An 18,886-nucleotide genomic window follows, 5' to 3' on the forward strand; every position below is an offset into this window, starting at 1 on the left:
CCGTCCAGCCCCCGAGCCTCAGGTGCACTCCCGCTGGGGTCAGAGGGAAGAATATGCCCCTAAATCCCGTGTCTCCCTTACTGTGTTGAGTTGCTTGTTGGCAGCACATGGCTTTCAACAGGTGATCGGGTGGAATCCAAAGCGTTGGTCTTCACCTAAAAGCCTGGAGTTGGCTTGGGTCCTAGTTACCTAAGGGCCCTCCACTTCTTCTGTGCCGTGCTGCTACACAGGCTCTCAGGGAGGGCTTTGGATGGAGCTGGCTCATTGCAAAGGGGTGGGCATGGTTGGCAGGGCGTTCTTTTGGAGGGTCCCTTGAGTTTGGAGGTCACTCCCTTGCCCCCCCAGAGCCCAGGTGTATTAAACTCCAGGCAAGCTGCAAATCTCAGGCTTTTGTGGCGGGGCTGGGCTGATGACTGAGATTGATCTAGCTGTCCGGGTGGGATGAGCAATTCTTTATACCGTAGGGTACGTCATCGTTAATATCTGGAATAAGCACCCAGACTGTGAATGTCTCCATTCTTCCCATTTATTACCTTGCACTCTCCCCCATTTATTTATTTTATCCATTCGCTGTGCTAGACCTATGTATAAATTGTGAACTCTTAGGGGCAGGGACTGTACAGCGCCTAGCGCAGTGGGGCCTGATCCCTGACTGTGACCCCCCACCCCACAGGCATTATCATAATCAGAATCCTTTCCAGCTGGTCAAACATTGCTTAGGGCACAAATAAGGCTCTACCACCCCGTCTCTTCTGGGCCTGTCCAGCTTGGGTAACCCTATCGGGAATTAAAACTCACCCTGGCATAACTCCCACAGGGTCACTGGAACACACAAGCCTTCCCAGCACATCTAGGTGCAGTCCCCAGGGATGGACTGCCATGGCAGAGGTAACTACTAATAAAAATCGTGGGGAAAGGGCAGGATCGTCTATAAACGTAGAGAGATAAAATAAAGAAGGCAGGTTTTTCCTCTTCTGTGTTGGGATATTAAGTAGCCTACACGTGCAGCTGACTGGTTTTTAGGGAATATTTGTGCATGGGTACTTAGTTGGCCATTGAAGTGATGGGCAGGGTTAATTTTTATCCCCAGGGAAAAATCACTAGAATCCCCTACAAATAAATCATCTACTTGCCTTCCCCTTGCCAGACACTTTTTTTTTAAATGATAGTTACATTGACTGGTCACATGAAGTCACCCCTGCTCCCCAGCCGTGTGTGTGTGTGTTTGTGTGTGTGTGAGAGTGACTGAGAGAGAGAGAGCGAAACCCAAGGCCAATTTGGTTTGTACTCATCAGAACATAACCAGGTATCATCTCTGAGACCCTATTAAGGCTGTTCTCAAGACTCTTTTAAGTCTGTGATCAGCTCTTAAGGTCTGACTTTGAAATTCAACAGACATCCTTGAGATCAGTTTGTAATTGAGGGACACAAGTACGTTGCACACTAATGTACTTGATCCATTAAGACACAGCCTGCAGGGTATTTTGATGTGTTTCTTTGCTACTTCAAGCAGTATACTATAGACCGTCTGTTTGAATGAATAAATGAGAGAGACAAGATGGATGAGGTAATATCTGTTATTGGATCAACTTTTCCTTTTTCCTTTTTCTTCATGTTGTGGAGTTTCATTTCAGATGGTAAAATTTGATATCTCCACTGTTGTTTGCAGTATTGTTGTAGCCATGTTGGTCCCAGGATATTAGAGAGACAAGATGGGGAAGCAAAAAGACATTCTAGTTATCCACCACTGAGGGGACATAGGCTCAAAGGGTGCTGTTCTCTTATTTCTTAAGTCCCTATGTCCCCTCAGTGATGATAACTAGAATGTCTTTTTGCTTCTCTATCTTGTCTCTCTAATATCCTGAGACCAGCATGGCTACACCAACATTGGATGAAATAAGACACTCTGTCCACAAAAACCTTCACACAAAACGGAGACCTGATCAGCTGTTTCTTTTCCTGCATTTCACTTTTGTAACCATTAGCATAATGCAGCAGCTATCTCATAATAGAGCTTGTTCTCACAAGACTGCTGCCCCGATTTGGCAGCTCCAAGAAGAGTTTTGGATAAACACACACATGCTATCTATATTATTTAGGGCCTGTCTACACAGGAATACTCAGGAAAATTAATCCGATTAACATAAAACATGTATTTAAAGGGGATTAGTTAAGATACATTAAACCCCTGTGTGGATGCTCTTACTCAGAATTAAAGTGACCTTAATTTGGTTTAGTTTAATTCACTTTCAAAGGGACGCCTGGGCAAACCCAGTCTTGACTCACTCTAGTGCTTCCTCTGATCTACCCTGCCCTTTCTTCCTTGCCCAGATCTCTCCCTCCTGCCTAGAACAGCACTCCCTGCTGACCTCCCTAAACCTCAGAAGACTGATCAGGTTTGATGCATCTCAAGGGTTAAACCTGAGTTAAGTCAGTTCCACTTTCACATAATCTGCCCATACACTGAGTCCAGGCTCCTGTGTTCTCTTCACTACAGCTGATGACATTGCAACCACCTCAGGCAGGGTTAGCTTCAAGCCGCTTCCCGCTCAACTTCAGGATGCACTGGGGAAATGTGAAACCCCAATTTTGGGCCTTAGCAGCAATGGTGTGCGGTGGTTGTTTTTTTTTAAATTACATCATCAAATGTATTTATCTGGAATTTTAAAATCTTGGCATGCATTCTGTTCCTGGGCCAGGGTCTTAAAGGGCCGAAACTTTTAGTAAAGGATTTCATTTCACCTTTTCTTTTCATTTCCCCTTGATTTAGAGAGACAAATTCTCTTTACACCGGAGTATCCAAAGGCAGAATTTGGCCAATAGGTTGCAAACTCCGCTCTGAGATGGTTTAACCTAATTAAAGCTGGAGTCTCTGAGCCAGATCCTTCAATGTTGTACATCAACAGAGTTTCATCCATTTCAGCTGGAGCTAATTCTGCTCTTACGCACACCCATTTAAGTGAGTGCAGAATGGAATCCTTTTACTCACTGTACGTCCTTGCCAAATGGAGCTTTTCCCAAGCTCATTCTGAATGACTTATGTTTAGTTTTCCTTTTGGATAGGTCCAAATTCTGAAACAAGAAAGCTGCTCTGTATTGTGAGGAGAAGGAAGAGATCTGTCAGGCGTTTAGGGGAATAAAAATCCTAGAAAGAGGATGGGGTTTTTTTTCTCTTTCCCTTCACCGGAGAATGAAACTGTAACTGCTCAGAAAAAAGCCCTTCGCTCTGAAAACAAGTGCTGTGTGGATCTCAGACTGCTTAGCTCAGCTGATGGAAGTATGTTTATTATGAAAAATGAAGGCTGATGCTGTAAATGAAGTTACAAAATTCATCTGAATTAATGCCTTGGGATTAAAATCTGTCTCCATCCATGACATATTTATACAGTTAACTCATTGAAGGTCACTGAGAGACAAAGCAATTAGGAAACAGTGTATTTTGAAGTGCGTGAAGTGTGTTGAATGCCTGTCGTTCTGACACGCAGAAAAGCTAAGTTAAAATACTGATGTTTAATTTACTAAGTCAAGTGCTCAGAAGTGGCAAAATGGCAGATTTAACGTTGCTTGTGAAACTTTAATTCTGCCCCCTTGTGTGTATCCCCTCTGTGGACTGAATGAGGCGGGGTCCTGTGGAAAAAGCAGTATGTGATCATATAATTAAACGGTGTCATAATACATACTAACACAAAATGGAATTTCTTGGGACAAAGAAAAGGCACTTTTCTGACCCCGGTGATTTCTCCCTGCTGAATTTTAGAGGCTTGTTGCAAACCATGGAGATGTTAAAGCTTCTCAAAAAAAGGTCACAAAATCTTTTATAGTGGAAAATATCAGGCAACCTAAATATAGGGGCTGTTCCTTTTCTTTAATCCTCAGTGTCCTGAGTCCCTGCCAAAGATTTGATGATCCCTCCTGCTGTATTTCCCTCACTGTCTCTCACGTTCTCTCTCCCTCTCATACTGTGATGGGCTGTATGAACTCTGCACTGGTACTAAAAGGGTTAAGGGGAGCTAGAGAGCAGAATTAGTGCCCATGATGGCAGCTGGAGGGTGTATCAGGTTTAATTAAGACTGAAACCAAGCTTGAGAGGAGCTGCAGGAGGGAACTGGGATGGGCCATGAAGGAAGAAGGGACGCAGGAGTGAATTGAAACAGGTCTGGGAAAAAACCCTGAGGGTCAGCAGCTTGGTTGGGAGGAGCTGGTGTCAAGGGAGGAAAGTCCTGTGAGGCAGCACTTTGTAGGAGAGCAGCAAGGCGCTTTCCAGAGCCTGGGAGGGCAGTGAAAAATGTGTTGAGGATTGGGCCTAGCAAGGCTGGAAGAGTGTATGTTCCTTTGCATTTAGTTTGGACTGTGGGTATGTAGTGGGAAGGAGTGAGAGGGAACGGGACCTGGCTGGAGGGCCAAGTCATAAGAAGTGGACCACCAGCAGGCTTGAATGGCATTTGGTGAAGACCACGGAGAAGGCCTTGCAGTGCCCAGCTATAAGGGGTCGTGCGTGCCAGTCAGCCATTTTACAAATACCCTCCATCCTTCTGTCTGAGAAGGATGGGGTGAGGCTCCCTTTTGAAGCTAACATAGTGTAGTCCCCAGTCCTGTACAAGGATCCTACCTCTGAGCTGACCCTCCCATGCGCTGAAATTCTCTTCCAGATTCAAGGCCGTAGTTTCTTAGTTGTCTGGAAGAGCCTCAGTTGGTTGATACGAAACCTCACCTCCTCTCTAATGGGTAGAATGACAGAGCTTTGCAGCACTCTGAACAGCTGTCACCATGGGGGCAAGAGACCAACTGCGATTATATGCATCTTTAGGATAACATGTAAAATGCTGAACTAGCAAAACAAGAGTTAAAGAGAGGCTGGATTCTAATGAAAGAAAGATGTACAGATGTGATGGAAATCCAGCCTAAACTCCATTTGCTACTTATTACATTGGACTCAAGGATTCAGTAGGAGATGTGCTTAATTTTTTTATTTTTATTACAATGGGCACCCCTCTGTCTTCAAACTTTGAGGGAAAATATTGTTTTAAGCTCTGTAGGATGGATGTAGCTAACATATGAGCATACACTCTCACTAATTAGACCAACATGAAATGTCCAGGCCTGAGCAGCGTCATGCCAAGAATGTTATGGAAAATGGCCAAGTGTTTTTGTTGATATTGCTAAAGTAGGGCTTCATTTAGCAGCATCTTCTCTAAGCCAAAGCAGAGAGAGAAGATGGGAAAGTGTGTGTGTGTGTGTGTGTGTGTGTGTGTGTGTGTGTGTGTGAGTGGGGAGGGGAAATAGGAAACAAAAGTAATAACTGAATAAAGAACGAGGAGTCCTTGTGGCACCTTAGAGACTAACCAATTTATTTGAGCATAAGCTTTCGTGGGCTAAAACCCAAATAAATTGGTTAGTCTCTAAGGTGCCACAAGGACTCCTCGTTCTTTTTGCTGATACAGACTAACACGGCTACCGCTCTGAAACCTAATAACAGAATGTTACCTTTCACCAGGTTACTCACAATATTCATGAAAATGAAACCATCCTGTCATCTGCAAAGACGTGAATGACAGAGGGACCAAAATATTCAATTGGAGATGATTGCTGGTTTTGGTACACAGGGTTGGTTTTGATCGTTTCCAACAGCAGGATATGCTTTAAGCACTCATAGGAGTCTGGGTTCTGTTCTGAAATGTTGTATTTTCAAGTTCGTTATGCATAAATTACAATTAGTTTTGGTGGCCAATTTGTCATCTTTTCCCTTCACAATTGTAAACTCCCACTTCATGCGTGACAATTTGGGGTGTCTCTGGACCGTTCAATCAAGCTTGTCTGCAAGAAGGGCTGGTTGGAGCAGTGGCTTTTCCCCAGCTGGAGAATAAAGGAACCAGGTGGTGGTGGTAGCAGGACGTATACATTCAGAGGGACTCAGAAGTGCAAAGCAAGCTTGTGCAAGAGAGAGGAAGAGAACTGCATGTTTTCATAGCAGAGGGGTCTCGTTTAACTGCGGGACCAGCCAAGGTCAAAGGCAGTTGAGCTGGAGCAGAGAGGGAGACTCCATCATTTGGAGGAAAAATCATGAGCCATATGAGAAGGTTCTTGGCCACCCTAGAGAACTTCGCCCCTAAGCCCAAAGAATGCTCCAGAGTGGTGAGGAAACGGAGGCCGGGAAATGTGTATAGGTGTTTTATTATTTTATCTGTCTCTGTACGTATTCTGTGCTATATACAGAGTAATTGTGTTTAGAAACCCTTGCAAAGCCTGTGCGTGAGCCATCTGCAACACCTACTATGTGTCCCTGAAGATGTAAACTGTAACCCAGAGTTACCACAAGATGGAGCTCTGGAAAAGGGGTGCTTGAACTACTGGGAAATCTGAGACTAGCCCTGGGGGGCTAGGCTAGCTAGACTGCAGGGCCTCGGTTCCGTGAAGGCGTAGCAGATAGTGTCTGTATCAAGGAACTGTGAAAAGACCCTTAGGAGAATATAGGCACTAGCCTCTTTATCCTCCTCAGAGCAAGAGCATTCATCTCGTGCCCTTTTCCTCTAGGTTATGATGTCTTGAGCTATCCTGTGGAAACTTACGATAAGTGGAGTGGGAGGAGGCTGCTGCAGGCAACAGAGGACAATGCCACTGAGATCCCAGAGGAGACAGAAAATCGATATATCAAGAACTGCACTGAACCAGGTAGGAATGAATAATTCCTCCTCTTCCTCCTCCTCTTGAGGTTATAGCCAGCTGTCCTAGCTACTGAAATTCTGTACTGATGCCACCAGGGGACTTTGGTTGCACAAATGCTGTACCTATTAGTTTTAGAGTCCTCAGACACTCTAATCATATAGCCCCAGGTGTATTAATGTTGCAAACTTCCTCTCCTGATGAGCTCCACAAGTTGGCAGGTATTGGCTACCGAGCAAGGCAGATATTTGGGATGTATTAGTAGCCGAATTTCCGGATTAAGCAAGCAGATGGGAAGGTTGAGATCATAGGAGGAATGTTTTGCATATTTACTGCCTGGAAATGTAACTCGAACCTTGGCATAATGGTCAGGAGTCAGGTAACTGAGACTCTCACCAATAGGATGACAGTCTGGAAATATGGGCTGTAGTCTTATAGTAACAAAAAAATCAAAAATTGATTTTGGAGGAGGGATTAGGCAGAGCTGAAGATGTTTTTTGAAGCTACCTTTGCAAGTTGTTTGCTTATTCTAAATGCCTCCATATCTTTATTTATAGGGTTATATCCTTTCACCGTCATTAAAAAACAAACCACTTGCAGCTCTGCACAAAACTTTCACAGGTCTTCCTGAGCATAAAAAAAAGAGTAGGGATTCTTTAATTTGCGTTCACTTGATTATGTATCGCCTTTGATTTACCTAACTGAAAACCCTGATAATAAATCACTAATGGTAGGGGAAGCTTTATAAGAAACCCAATCCTGTATTTATTTTTTTAATGGAAGAATTTTGATGTGGTTCGAAGTTATGGAAATAACTTAAGGCAGTTCTGTAATCTTCAAAGGATTATATTGGTTAACCTCTCGAAGAAATTCTGTTAAATACAGTTTGTATTGTAACTCTGTGCATATATATTTCCCCCTTTGTAATCCTTAATAACATTTCTGAGACAGTTGGATGATTATGTTCCATTTTCAAAGACAAATATATTACAAAAATTATTATACCACTCTTTCCTTGATTATAATCCTCCCATGCAAAGAAGATCCCTTCTTACACTTTCATACCAACATTTGTAATAATCCATCTTCCTCTCTTTCTGAGCATAACATCTGCTGTCTCATCACCATAAGCCTTTTCCATTACCATCCCAAAATAAATTTTGTCTATTTGAAATGTATTTTTTGCAGGCGTGTGAAGAACAGTAATCACATGAGTTAACTGTGTGGTTTCCATGAGATAAAGCAGAAATGGTAATGCAAATTACGATTGTTACCATGAATTGCCATGAGGTGATGATGGAATATGTTATTTTATGGTAATTATGAAGCTAATTAACACGTTGTTGGCTATTGTAGACAAGTAGGGTTCTAAAAATGATTTCTCTTTCATTGAAAGCTGATGCTGTTTTTGTAGTCCACACCTAGCCAGCCCTAAAGGAGAAAAACATGCTTTTTGTTTTTCTCCTAAACTTTAGAATAAGCCTCTGTGTTAGAGCTGGTCAAAAAATGGAACACTTTTCCATTGGACAATTCTGATTCGACAGAATCTAGACGTTCCTCAGGAACATAGATTCCATCAAAATGTTTGACGAAACACCAGCCAGGCTTGCTGCCTCTCAGCCCGGTTTCCTGCCAGCCAGACCAGGTACCCCTGGCTTCCTGATCCCCCTGGGCAGCTGCCTTCTGGCACTGCCCAACCACCTAGGCAACTGTCTGCCTGCGGAATCAGGTAGCCCCAAGAGCCGGCTGCCCAGAGAATTGGGCAACTTGGTGCAAGCCCGTTCTCCCAAAACGGAATTTTTTATTTTTTGAAAAACTACAATTTATTTTACTTCTTCATCCTGATTCCGGGCAATTCACCTCTCATTTCCTCCCTCCCTTCCCAAAACCAGAACTTTCTTTGAGAGGGAAATTCCATTTCCCAGCCTTCCTTTCTCTTTTCCTCTGACCTAGAATGGGAAGAACCTCCTTTTAGCAAAGCCCCAGTAACAACTTTCACATTTACACACATGGACAGGGTGCATTGTGATTTCATTCGCTGCTAAGCTTCACTGATACTGATCATTCTGCCACTGCTAAACATAGCTGATCCAAGGTCTTTGAAGTCAAATCAAGTATTTCCACTGGCTTCAATTGATGCTGGATCTGGCCCTTACAGAGCATCTCGTCTACTGTGATGTCTACTTCCAAGCTGATGATAGAAAGTGGAATATAAGGAGTAGAAGATAGAATCTGACAGGCAAGAAGGCTGTAGTCAGAGAATGTATCTCTTTGCCATCGTACCATAAAGGCTAGTATAATTTTTTGTGTCTTGTTTAGTTACAAAACTGCATTTTCATTATAAAACCTGGAGTTTCTAACAACAATGGGTTAGAATTTTCAGGAAAATTTCATCCCTTTATATGTTGAAATGTTGATGGAAAAGTTTAATCCAAATTTGTAAATTTTGACTATTTTTGCTATATTTGGCTTTTATTTTTCCATTAGCCTGCAGTGCAAATTGGGAACAAATTCTTGTGTAAAAATGTATATATCTCTTCTTTTAACACAGTGTATTTTTTCAGTTTCTCTTGAGAGCACAGTCTTACATTTTGTGCCTGCTGTCTTTTTTTCTTTTTTCTTTCTCTTTTTTAGGTAGTTTTCAGAGAGTGCTCACTAAGTAAGCCAGTTAAAGAATTTTATTAACTAAGATTCACACAAAATACCGTTTGCGTAATTTCCTTTGACATATACATTTAAAATGCATTCTGGAAATGATGATTATTAATAATGATAAATAAATATATAATTCCTAGCTTGTATGTAGCATTTTTCATCAGTAGATCTTGAAGTGGGAATACAGGGCCACATTCTGAGCTCTGTAATACTGGTGTCAACACCACTCAAGTTAATGCAGTTACCCTGGTAGAACCGACAGTATCTGGCCCATGTATGTTATTCTACTGTATTTGTATGCATACTTGTGACTTCTCACTCTGTGAAACCATCACTAGTTACTCCGTTGGAATTTATGAATGAACGGGATGAATTTGACCCATTATCTTTGTAATTCACTGTAATTGTGCGTTACGCAATTCCCTCTGGTCCCATCCCATGGAGCGTGTGAGTCTGTTGCAGCCCCTGGATGCAGAGCCTGGCTCTGTAACTCAAGCTGTAGGAACTCCTGCTATTAGCTCTGGAAGATCCATGGTTCAGTCTTAGGTGTCGGCCAAAACTGGAGACTGAGCTGGCATGTCTTTATTTATAAAACCTGTCAAACATAAAACATGCAATGCTGATCTAATATCCATCACTACCTGTCTCTTTGTATTTTATCAGTACATGCAGAATTTGTTAGCTAATGTAAATATATTTGGATCACACACCGAGATCTTTTGTGAGCGACCTGTTCGAGAAGCTACTGCAAACTAGAACCAGTTATAAAAGCTACAAAAGGTGCACATCCAAACTAGAATAGTTTTAAAAAAAAAAAAGGTACATTGCAAACCGAGATAAAATTCGCTTCTGGATTTATAATGGAAACCATATTTTTGCAAATATATTCATTAATTTTAGCTACGTATTCTTACTAGCTCCCAGCACCTGCAAGTAGATTTGAAATTCATATTGCTTGCTGTTGGGCCTGGTATACAAGAGACAGAATTTGGATGGCAATGTTATTTATTATTTGTACTGTGGAAGCACCTAGGAACACTAGTCATGGATCCCGTTGTACTAGGCACTACATAAACCCAGAACAAAAAGATGGGCCTTGCCCCAGAGAGCTCGCGGTGGTGGGCAACCTGCGGCCCGTCAGGGTAATCCACTGGTGCGCTGTGAGAGAATTTGTTTCCATCGGCATAGCCGCCGGCAGCTCCCAGTGGCTGCGGTTTGCCCTTCCCGGCCAATGGGAGCTGCAGGAAGCGGTGCAGGCCGCAGGGATGTGCTGGCTGCCACTTCCCGCAGCTCCCATTGGCTGGGAAGGGCAAACTGCAGCCACTGGGAGCTGCCGGCGGCTATGCCAATGTAAACAAACTGTCTCGCGGCCCACCAGCGGATTATGGTGACGGGCCGCAGGTTGCCCACCACTGGTTTACAGTCTGTGCATTTCTACTCTCTGCGACACAAATCCTTCAATCAGATCTGCACTCCACTGGAGTCAATGTGGTTCCACATAGGTGCGGCTGATTATGCTCTTAGGTAAAAGAAATTCTGTCTCCTTTTTGCAACCATCACCTTTTCCTCACTGTTTGGTTTCAAAGCAGTGATCAGTGGGATTACGCAGCACTTTTACTGATGCAAATCCTGTTGAAGTTAATGGAAAGACTCCCACGGTGACTTAAGTGAACTTTAAATCAGGTCCTGTTTGCTCTCTTATTCTGAGCTAGAAATGCTCTATAGAAATGTAATGGATGAAACATGTTGTGGGAGGAATCCAAACTTGCTCATCAACAGCCATAAAAGGAAAGAGGCCTGATCCTTCACCTCTGCTGTATCAGCTGCAGGATCTACTAGTTTTTTATTTTGATTCGGGTTTAATGTGAACATTTTGGATGTTCTCCTAGCTTCACCATTCAAAACCACAGCTAGCAATGACGGTGAGTAATCACTTTGAAGAAAAGATTTTTATTAACCATACCATGCATTTCAGCTTTTAAGACCATGTGCCACTTTAACAGTTGTGGATCTTAAATGAATTAGAGTGAATATTGACTATTCATTTAAGGAGCTCTCCTACCATTTATTTTTTTAAACGCAAAGGGACATGTGGAAGGATTTTGAGAGGAGACCAGTTTTTTCCGCGCTGTCTGTGCAAACTGTTCATACACATAACCCTAATGAACAAAAGTTAATAATCTTTCGACAGTTGGGCTCACAGCATAAGCAATATAAATAAATACAATCAAATGACTTACTGTAATCCAGCAACCGAGTGATCATTTCTCTAAGTAGGGAGTTTGCACAGAGGAGATAGGCCAGGAAAACATGCTAGATAGCAGCTTCTTAATTAACAGTGGCCCACAAGAGGCCAAAGGACCAGGAGGCTAGAACTAGGCAGGGATTTTATACTCCAGACTAATGAATAATTTTAAAGCATCTTCTCAAGCATGGAAGTAAAAGAGCCTGATAATGTGTACTTCAAATAATTCAGTGCCGCCTAAGATCTTCATTTTTCAGAAGGTCTTTAAAAATCACTGCTATCAAAGGATGCAGCTGGGCTGACTGCTAAATAGCACGGAGGCGCTGTCATGGGTGCCCTGGACACATTGGGGAGAAATTTGCAAGGAAATAACCATGTCGCTGCCACTTGTGTTAAGGGGAATCCATTATATTCTCCTGTATCACAGTGGAAATTTACTCAGAGTGCTGTAGAGAAGTGGGCACTCATTAAAAAGAAAAATGAGCATGACTGGAGTCCAGCATGATGCATGGTCACCATATGCGTTAGGCCCCTCTGCAGTCCACACAGGCTGTGACCCCTTTGCTGATTGCAGGATCCAGGGCTTTAGCCTAGGGGACAGAGGGTTCAGTGTACAGAGTATATAATTAAGGGGATGGTCTAGACAGTATTTGGTCCTGCTATGAGGGCAGGGGACTGGAATCGATGACCTCTCAAGGTCCCTTCCAGTCCTAGAGTCTATGAATCTAAGGGGACAGAATGAACCACCTTCACATGTGTACCAGTGTCACAGTTTGATTTTTTTTTTAAACTGTGGCCTGCTGTTACATAAGCCGATTGGACTTCTTTTGAAAGAGACTCCCTTCCAGTAGTTTCTGAGGAGAATGCTGGGTGTGAACACTTCAGAAATGATTGAATCTATTCATTTTCTGAAATGAGCATCGCAGAATATTAAACCCCCTCTTAACTTATTTAGCGACAGACTGCGTTTGCTGTACATCCAAGTACCTCTCAAACCCCGGCAATGATAATCCTGTCTAGGACCTAAAACAGCTCAAAAGCCTTCAGCACAGCCTGGCTGGGCTTCCAGGCTAGAAATATGGGATACTAAAGTGGAATGGGCTGTCAGGTACAAGTAGTGTCGTGGGTTCATTTTGCCGGCTGCATGGAACGTTATACTGTAGCTCCCATCCATGCCTTTGAAGGAGCAAGAGTGCAATCAGTCGGTATTTCTAAGTGCTTAACCAAAGAGGCAAAATCCGAGTGCTCTGGCCTATGTCTCCATGTCAACATGGAGAAATCATAGAAATTGAACTTGGAAAAGACTTATTTGGCCCTTTTAGGTTGTCAGAGTGGTCCAAAGGAACCTTAGGGCCAACGTGCAGGGTAATGGAGAAGCAGACCGTTAGGTCAATTAGTTGATCCTTCTGTCCGATCAGGATTATTAATGCAGTAGGGGCACAATAAGCTAGGCAGATAAGTAACAAGTGCCTTAGCCCCATTACAAGAACAGAAAATCCTGTTTAAAGAGTGCAGCGTACAATATTTCTTTCAGATGTCCTGATGCAAATGGCTTGAAAAAAAACTGACAATGAACAGAGATGATGAACTATCTAGAACTGAGGATCCCAGCCTGTGCTCCATGGACAATGGTGGTTGAAGAGTCCCTTTCAGGTGGTCCGTAGAGCTGCTGCTTTCAGCATCGATCAGTTTTTAAGCACCGACGTTTCCCCATACTTGCAGCCCAATCCTAGACTCTTCAGAGGACTGCTCAGAGGATTTTCTTGATCAACTAAAGTAAAGATAAAAAACAAATTTCTGCACCCCAGGCAGCTGCTCCATGGTTTTCTGTGCTGAGAGTATTGTTGGTATAAAGTTCAACTGTTATCACATTTGTGGATGACACCCTAATTGGAAAAGGTGGCAAAACAGTGGAAAACCGATCCAGACTGCAAAGGGACCTGGACTGATGTAGAGCAGTGAGGGCTACAGTCAATGAGGAGACATCCAGGACTGATAAATGTCAAGATGTCTGACACCTAGAGAGAGGAGTCACACAGCACCACTTGGAACTGAAAAGACACTACAGCGCACTGAAGGCAGTATATTTTCTTCTGGTCTCCTTAGTACTTTTCATGTAACCCACCAGCCAGTGTGTGTCATGTCTCCCCTTTGTGCCTGATCCAGAAGATATGGTTCTCTTAAGTCCCCAGCTACGGAGTTGCTAGCTCAGGCTGTAGAGACTCATGCTTTCGCTCAGTCCGCAGTGGTTGGCCAAGATGACCGCCATTCAATGAGCGCTATCATTTCTGCCAGGGGATTGGGTCTTGGACACTGCCCACTAGAGCATTTCCACTTGAGAAGTGGTCCCCAGTAGGAATAAGTTTGGAAGCCCATTGTGAGGACTAAGACACTCTGGGCCTGGTTCCGCCCCGCCTTATGCAGTTACTTTAGTGCAAATTGTGTGTAAGTCGTTACCATTCTAACCTGGGGGCATTTATACCCACGCTGGCATGAAGGACTGCACAAGGTGCAAGGCAATGATAAAGCTGGCCCTCTGTGCTAATAACTGGCAGTTGTTTTACTGTCTTAGGGGCGGATTGTTCCTCCTTGACCTAAGAACAGAGAGGTACCGACCTCCAACCTCCCCCCTGGAGCAGGGTCTGTGAGCCCCGGAAATGGCTACAGAAGGAAATGGGTGTCTGCATTTCTGCTGTGCTGGTGTTAGTGTAGAAGGGAGACAGAAGAATGGTTTTTCCATCCCCACTTCCTCCTCCAGGATCTCCTGGTTGTTTGCAGAGGTTAATGGTGGCCTCTGCTAATCTACCCCTCTCCCATTATCCTCTTTTGTTTTGTGTTCCCCTTCCCTGGGCCAGCAGCACTGGCAACCTGGAATTGACCAGGTTCTTGTCTCACAGGGATCTGATCAGCTTGGACTCTTAATCAGGGTGGAGGTCATGGGCCTAGGCAGTTAAGGAGATCCTGAATTCTTGGCACAACCTAGAACACTGAATTGTGGCATGGGGAATTATTGCACAGAGAACAGAGTTTTGCTCAGTTACTGTGGCAGCTGCCATGAAATACATTTTATCCTTTTTATTAAGCACACTTAAGATGAAGACAGAAACTTAAAATGAAGAAAAACTTTCATGTTTGCAGTTTTCCTTAGTCCCTTTCCCAGCCGTCAAAGGAAATCTCCTTTGATTGACAGTCATTTGTACTCTGTCTTAAAGATGGTGACACATGAACATGATGTGGAAAAGAGAGCATCAGTTTTAGGTGGTACCCTTTGGGTTGCTGTCATTGGAAGTCTGAGCCTGATTTGCCTTAAACAAATACATACACAGGTTTAGCTGCTTGAAAAATTACAGCCACTGCACATGGTCTCATAGACTTCAAAGTCAGAAGGGACCATCATGATCATCTAGATCAGTGTTTCTCAAACTGGGGTCGCTGCTTTTGTAGGGAAAGCCCCTGGCGGGCCGGGCCGGTTTGTTTACCTGCCGCGTCTGCAGGTCCGGCCGATCGCGGCTCCCACTGGCCACGGTTTGTCGCTCCAGACCAATGGGGGCTGCTGGAAGCGGCGCGGGCCGAGGGACATACTGGCCACCGCTTCCAGCAGCCACCATTGGTCTGGAGCGGCGAACCGTGGCCAGTGGGAGCCGTGATTGGCCGGACCTGCGGACGGGGCAGGTAAACAAACCAGCCCGGCCCGCCAGGGGCTTTCCCTACACAATCGGCGACCCCAGTTTGAGAAACACTGATCTAGATCATTGTCTCATTAGCCAAACTTTGAGCAGAGTCAGGCTCAAATATAGCTCATAACCTGTCTGGTCACAGCAGTGTTGCAAAAGCTGGATTTGTCCTGGCTGGGTAAGCAGTCTCTAATTAGACAGAAGGCATAAAGAGAAAAGTAAGAAGGGAGGTAGAAATAAGAGGGAGGGATAGAACACTGACACACACAAAAGGTTAACAGAAGGAACCTCAAGTTCTTTTTATTTGCTTTCTCACTTTGAGCCTTTAGGGTGGACCGGGGTCACATTTTGAAGCTTTCTATGCAGCCACGAGGGCTAGAAACATACTTTTTCTTTAAGAACTAAGGCTGAAATCATCACAATCCACGTGACTCCAGGATCTGAGGCTTTAAGGAAAACAATTATCATCATGATACTCATGACAAAATCATGAGAGTTGGCAACACTGGCTATGTATAATAGTCCCACATGCTGAGTTTCAGACAGGACTGGCAATAGGATAGGAGATAGAGGAGGGTGTTTGGTTTTGATCACAAATGTTAGGATTTACCAACTTCTGTTGGTGAGAGAGACAAGCTTTCGAGCGACTCAGAGCTCTTCTTCAGGTCTGGGAAAGGAATGAGGAAGTTTCTGTGTTGCTCGAAAGCTGTTTTCTCTCACCAACAGAAGTTGGTTCAATAAAAAACGTCACCTCACCCGCCTTGTCTCTCCCATATCCTAGGACCATCATTGCTACAACAACACTGCATACTGTAATTTACCAACCTCAGAGAAGTTGGCCTGTTAATATAAAGGTATAAAAAGCTGTTGAGATACTTAAGAGAGAATTACCATGTGGTTCATTTTTTTGTGGTTATTCATGCAGCTCTTGTTTTGGAACTCTGTTTTTGAAGGGTATTTTCCATCCATCTGGTCCTTGGTATGGCAATACGGCTGCTTGGACTTCTGATATTGCAGCTTTCCTGCCTGCTTTCTAACTCTATGCATTCAGCGCAATTGGATTGTGTTTCAGTGTGAACTGGAATTAGGATTATTTTTTCTTCTGCAAGGAAACATTTTTTCTGAGGGGAGTTAAAAAAAACAAACTTGTCAGCACGTTTGCGTGTGTGCGCTCAGCACAAGTTGGTGTGGGTCAAGGAAGGGGGACCATCTTCAGTTAGGCCCCCACATCCCTGAAGAAATGTGCTGTCAACAGCACTCAGCAAATATGAAGTCTTGTTGGTCAGCTTTGCTGGTCTTGATTCATTTTGTTATCTGGAACTGACAAAAAATAAAGACCTGGAGAGATGAAAATGACAAGGCATAGAGGAGCTTATTTAGAGGGGAAATAGTGCCTTTTCCTTAAGGGTAAAGTAACTTCTATTTACCACTTGGCTGGGGAAAAAAATAGCAAAGATGGTCAATGACAGAGCTGTTGCCATAGTATGTAAAGCTGAGTGCTAAGATATATTTCACTGTCATGGGAGCACATGTAAAAAGAACTAGGGGTCTGTTGTCAGTGGGAAAAGATTCCACAGCTGGTTTTGCTTAATACTCCAAGTGGGGAAACAGTGCTTTGCTCTTGGGGATTTGTGCTTGGAAAGGGGAGGGCCGGGGGAGGAAATTATAGCGACACACTTCAGGGGACTGTAGCTGACAGTGTTGGGGTTTGCAGTGGGGTTTAGCTATGGAAAGACTCAATGGGAGCGGCATGAATACTCTGACTGTCCTGTGACATGCATAGTCTGTGTGTGGCATCCACACGTGCATGCAGTGGAAGTGCTCTTTTAGTGCGATGTCATAAAAATGATCTTGCTGGAATTTGACCGTGCGAGAGTTTTAGCTCCAGAGTCGTGCTGTGACTTTATTTTGATTCCTTACAAGTATGTTTAGCCGTTCTCAAATTAGAGCAGTGCAAGCAACATATTTGAACTGAAGAGCAGTGCAAGCAACATATTTGAACTGAAGAGCAGTGCAAGCAACATATTTGAACTGACTTTAGATATTGCTGTGTTCTGCACTTAGTAAATAGGTTTGCTTTGTACACTGTATTTTGCCGGCCTTTTGTCTATAGGATCTGTTAGACCTATTTGGCTGGGTTTGGTTTCTTTAATTGGAGATAGTCGGGTACTTATGCTGGGACTTTCAAAGTAACCGAAAGGATGGCCAGTTCACTTTGACTTTCAATGGGATTTGTTTCAGTGGTAGCCGTGTTAGTCTGTATCAGCAAAAAAACCGAGGTGTCCTTGTGGCACCTTAGAGACAAACACATTTATTTGGGCATAAGCTTTCATGGGCTAGAACCCATTTGTTAGTCTCTAAGGTGCCACAAGGACTCCTCATTTTTTTAAATGGGATTTGTGTGTGTAATTTCTTCAGGGGCCTTTGAAAATCTTAGCCCTGACTTGTAAAGCAACTGAGGTATAAAGTTCTGGGTAACAGCCATTTTCCTTAATGCACGTGCTAGTCGCTACTTATAAAACATACTTTTAGGAACTAAAGGCTGTGTATTTTCACATTGTTAAAACGATAGACTTTCACAGTTATAATGGTACTCAAAACGTTAAGGTCATGGGCCAAATTGCTCTAGTGTCACTGAGGCCAGAATTTGATCCCTGGTATTTAGAGAGACCACCGCTGCCTCCACTAGTCACTCCGGAGGGAAATAATTTGCTTCTTTGCTATTTAGGAGAGCCCGCAGTTGGTTGCTCTTAAAGGGATCCATTTTCAAAGGGACGGAAGCCGGACCTCCCTGCGTGTAGGTGCTATTTGCGCCCACATTTTTATGTCTCCCACTCTGGGAGTTTGAAATTGAAGTCCTCAGTTTTGCAGTTGCAATTCAATTGCAAGTAGAAAAGGCAGGTGCAAGCTGCCCATAAACACGGAGGCAGACAAAAACTGCATAGGAATACAGCGCGGTCACGATGAGCAAGGAGCTTGAACTCTGCACGAAGGGTTAGTTCCAACCCAGATGCAAAAGAGATTGGAGTATCTTTTTGGACCAAGGGAGCTAGAGTCTAGGACAAAGGGGTTCTGCAAGGAAAACCCAAGGAGCAGCCAAATTTAGGGAGAAATATTTTGGCTTCAGTTTTTCTTTAGCGGTGGTTGTCTGAATTATCAGCAAAGACCAGTCCCACCAAGGGAGTAAATTAGATTAGATAGAGAATGTATATTCTGTTCAAAGCAAGATGGGAACTGCTACCTGGTTACACCACCCTACTGACAACTGAACACTTGTATGTGCCGTAGACGGCAGTTTTGGTTTTCTCAGCATTGCCATCTCCAAGTTTTCAAAAATCAAATGTCGCCCCCCCCCCCCATCCATGTGATGGCTTGAAAATCATGAGATTTTACAAAATAATACATTTGGGGTTCTTTTTGTTTGCCTTTGGGTTTTTGAGTCTCCCGAGTCCACTCTGCTCATATGTCCTCTGCAACGAGGAGAGCTAGAAACATTGAATTTGCTAGGAAAGCTGAGCTTCTCACGTAATCACCTGACTCCAGGAGCTTGGGCTTTAGGGAAAACACAGATAACACAAGGTTTGTGATAGCATTGCCAATACTTGTGATTCTATATCCCCATTTGTCATTGGTGTCTTGCATTTGGTGACAT

At 43.7% G+C, this 18,886-nt stretch overlaps 1 protein-coding gene across 2 annotated transcripts in view; it reads left to right on the top strand.

Annotated features, from left to right (window-relative positions):
* SLC24A3 (solute carrier family 24 member 3) overlaps window positions 1–18,886 on the top strand; it is a 339,499-nt gene that overhangs the window by 40,158 nt on the left and 280,455 nt on the right. For both annotated transcript variants that reach the window (XM_065589824.1, XM_065589823.1), the window contains exon 2: window positions 6,532–6,669. In XM_065589824.1, coding sequence (XP_065445896.1) covers window positions 6,532–6,669 — 138 coding nt within the window. The remainder of the gene's footprint in view (window positions 1–6,531; window positions 6,670–18,886) is intronic.

This window comes from Chrysemys picta, chromosome 3 (genome assembly GCF_011386835.1).
Source record: "Chrysemys picta bellii isolate R12L10 chromosome 3, ASM1138683v2, whole genome shotgun sequence".
NCBI lineage: Eukaryota > Metazoa > Chordata > Testudines > Emydidae > Chrysemys > Chrysemys picta.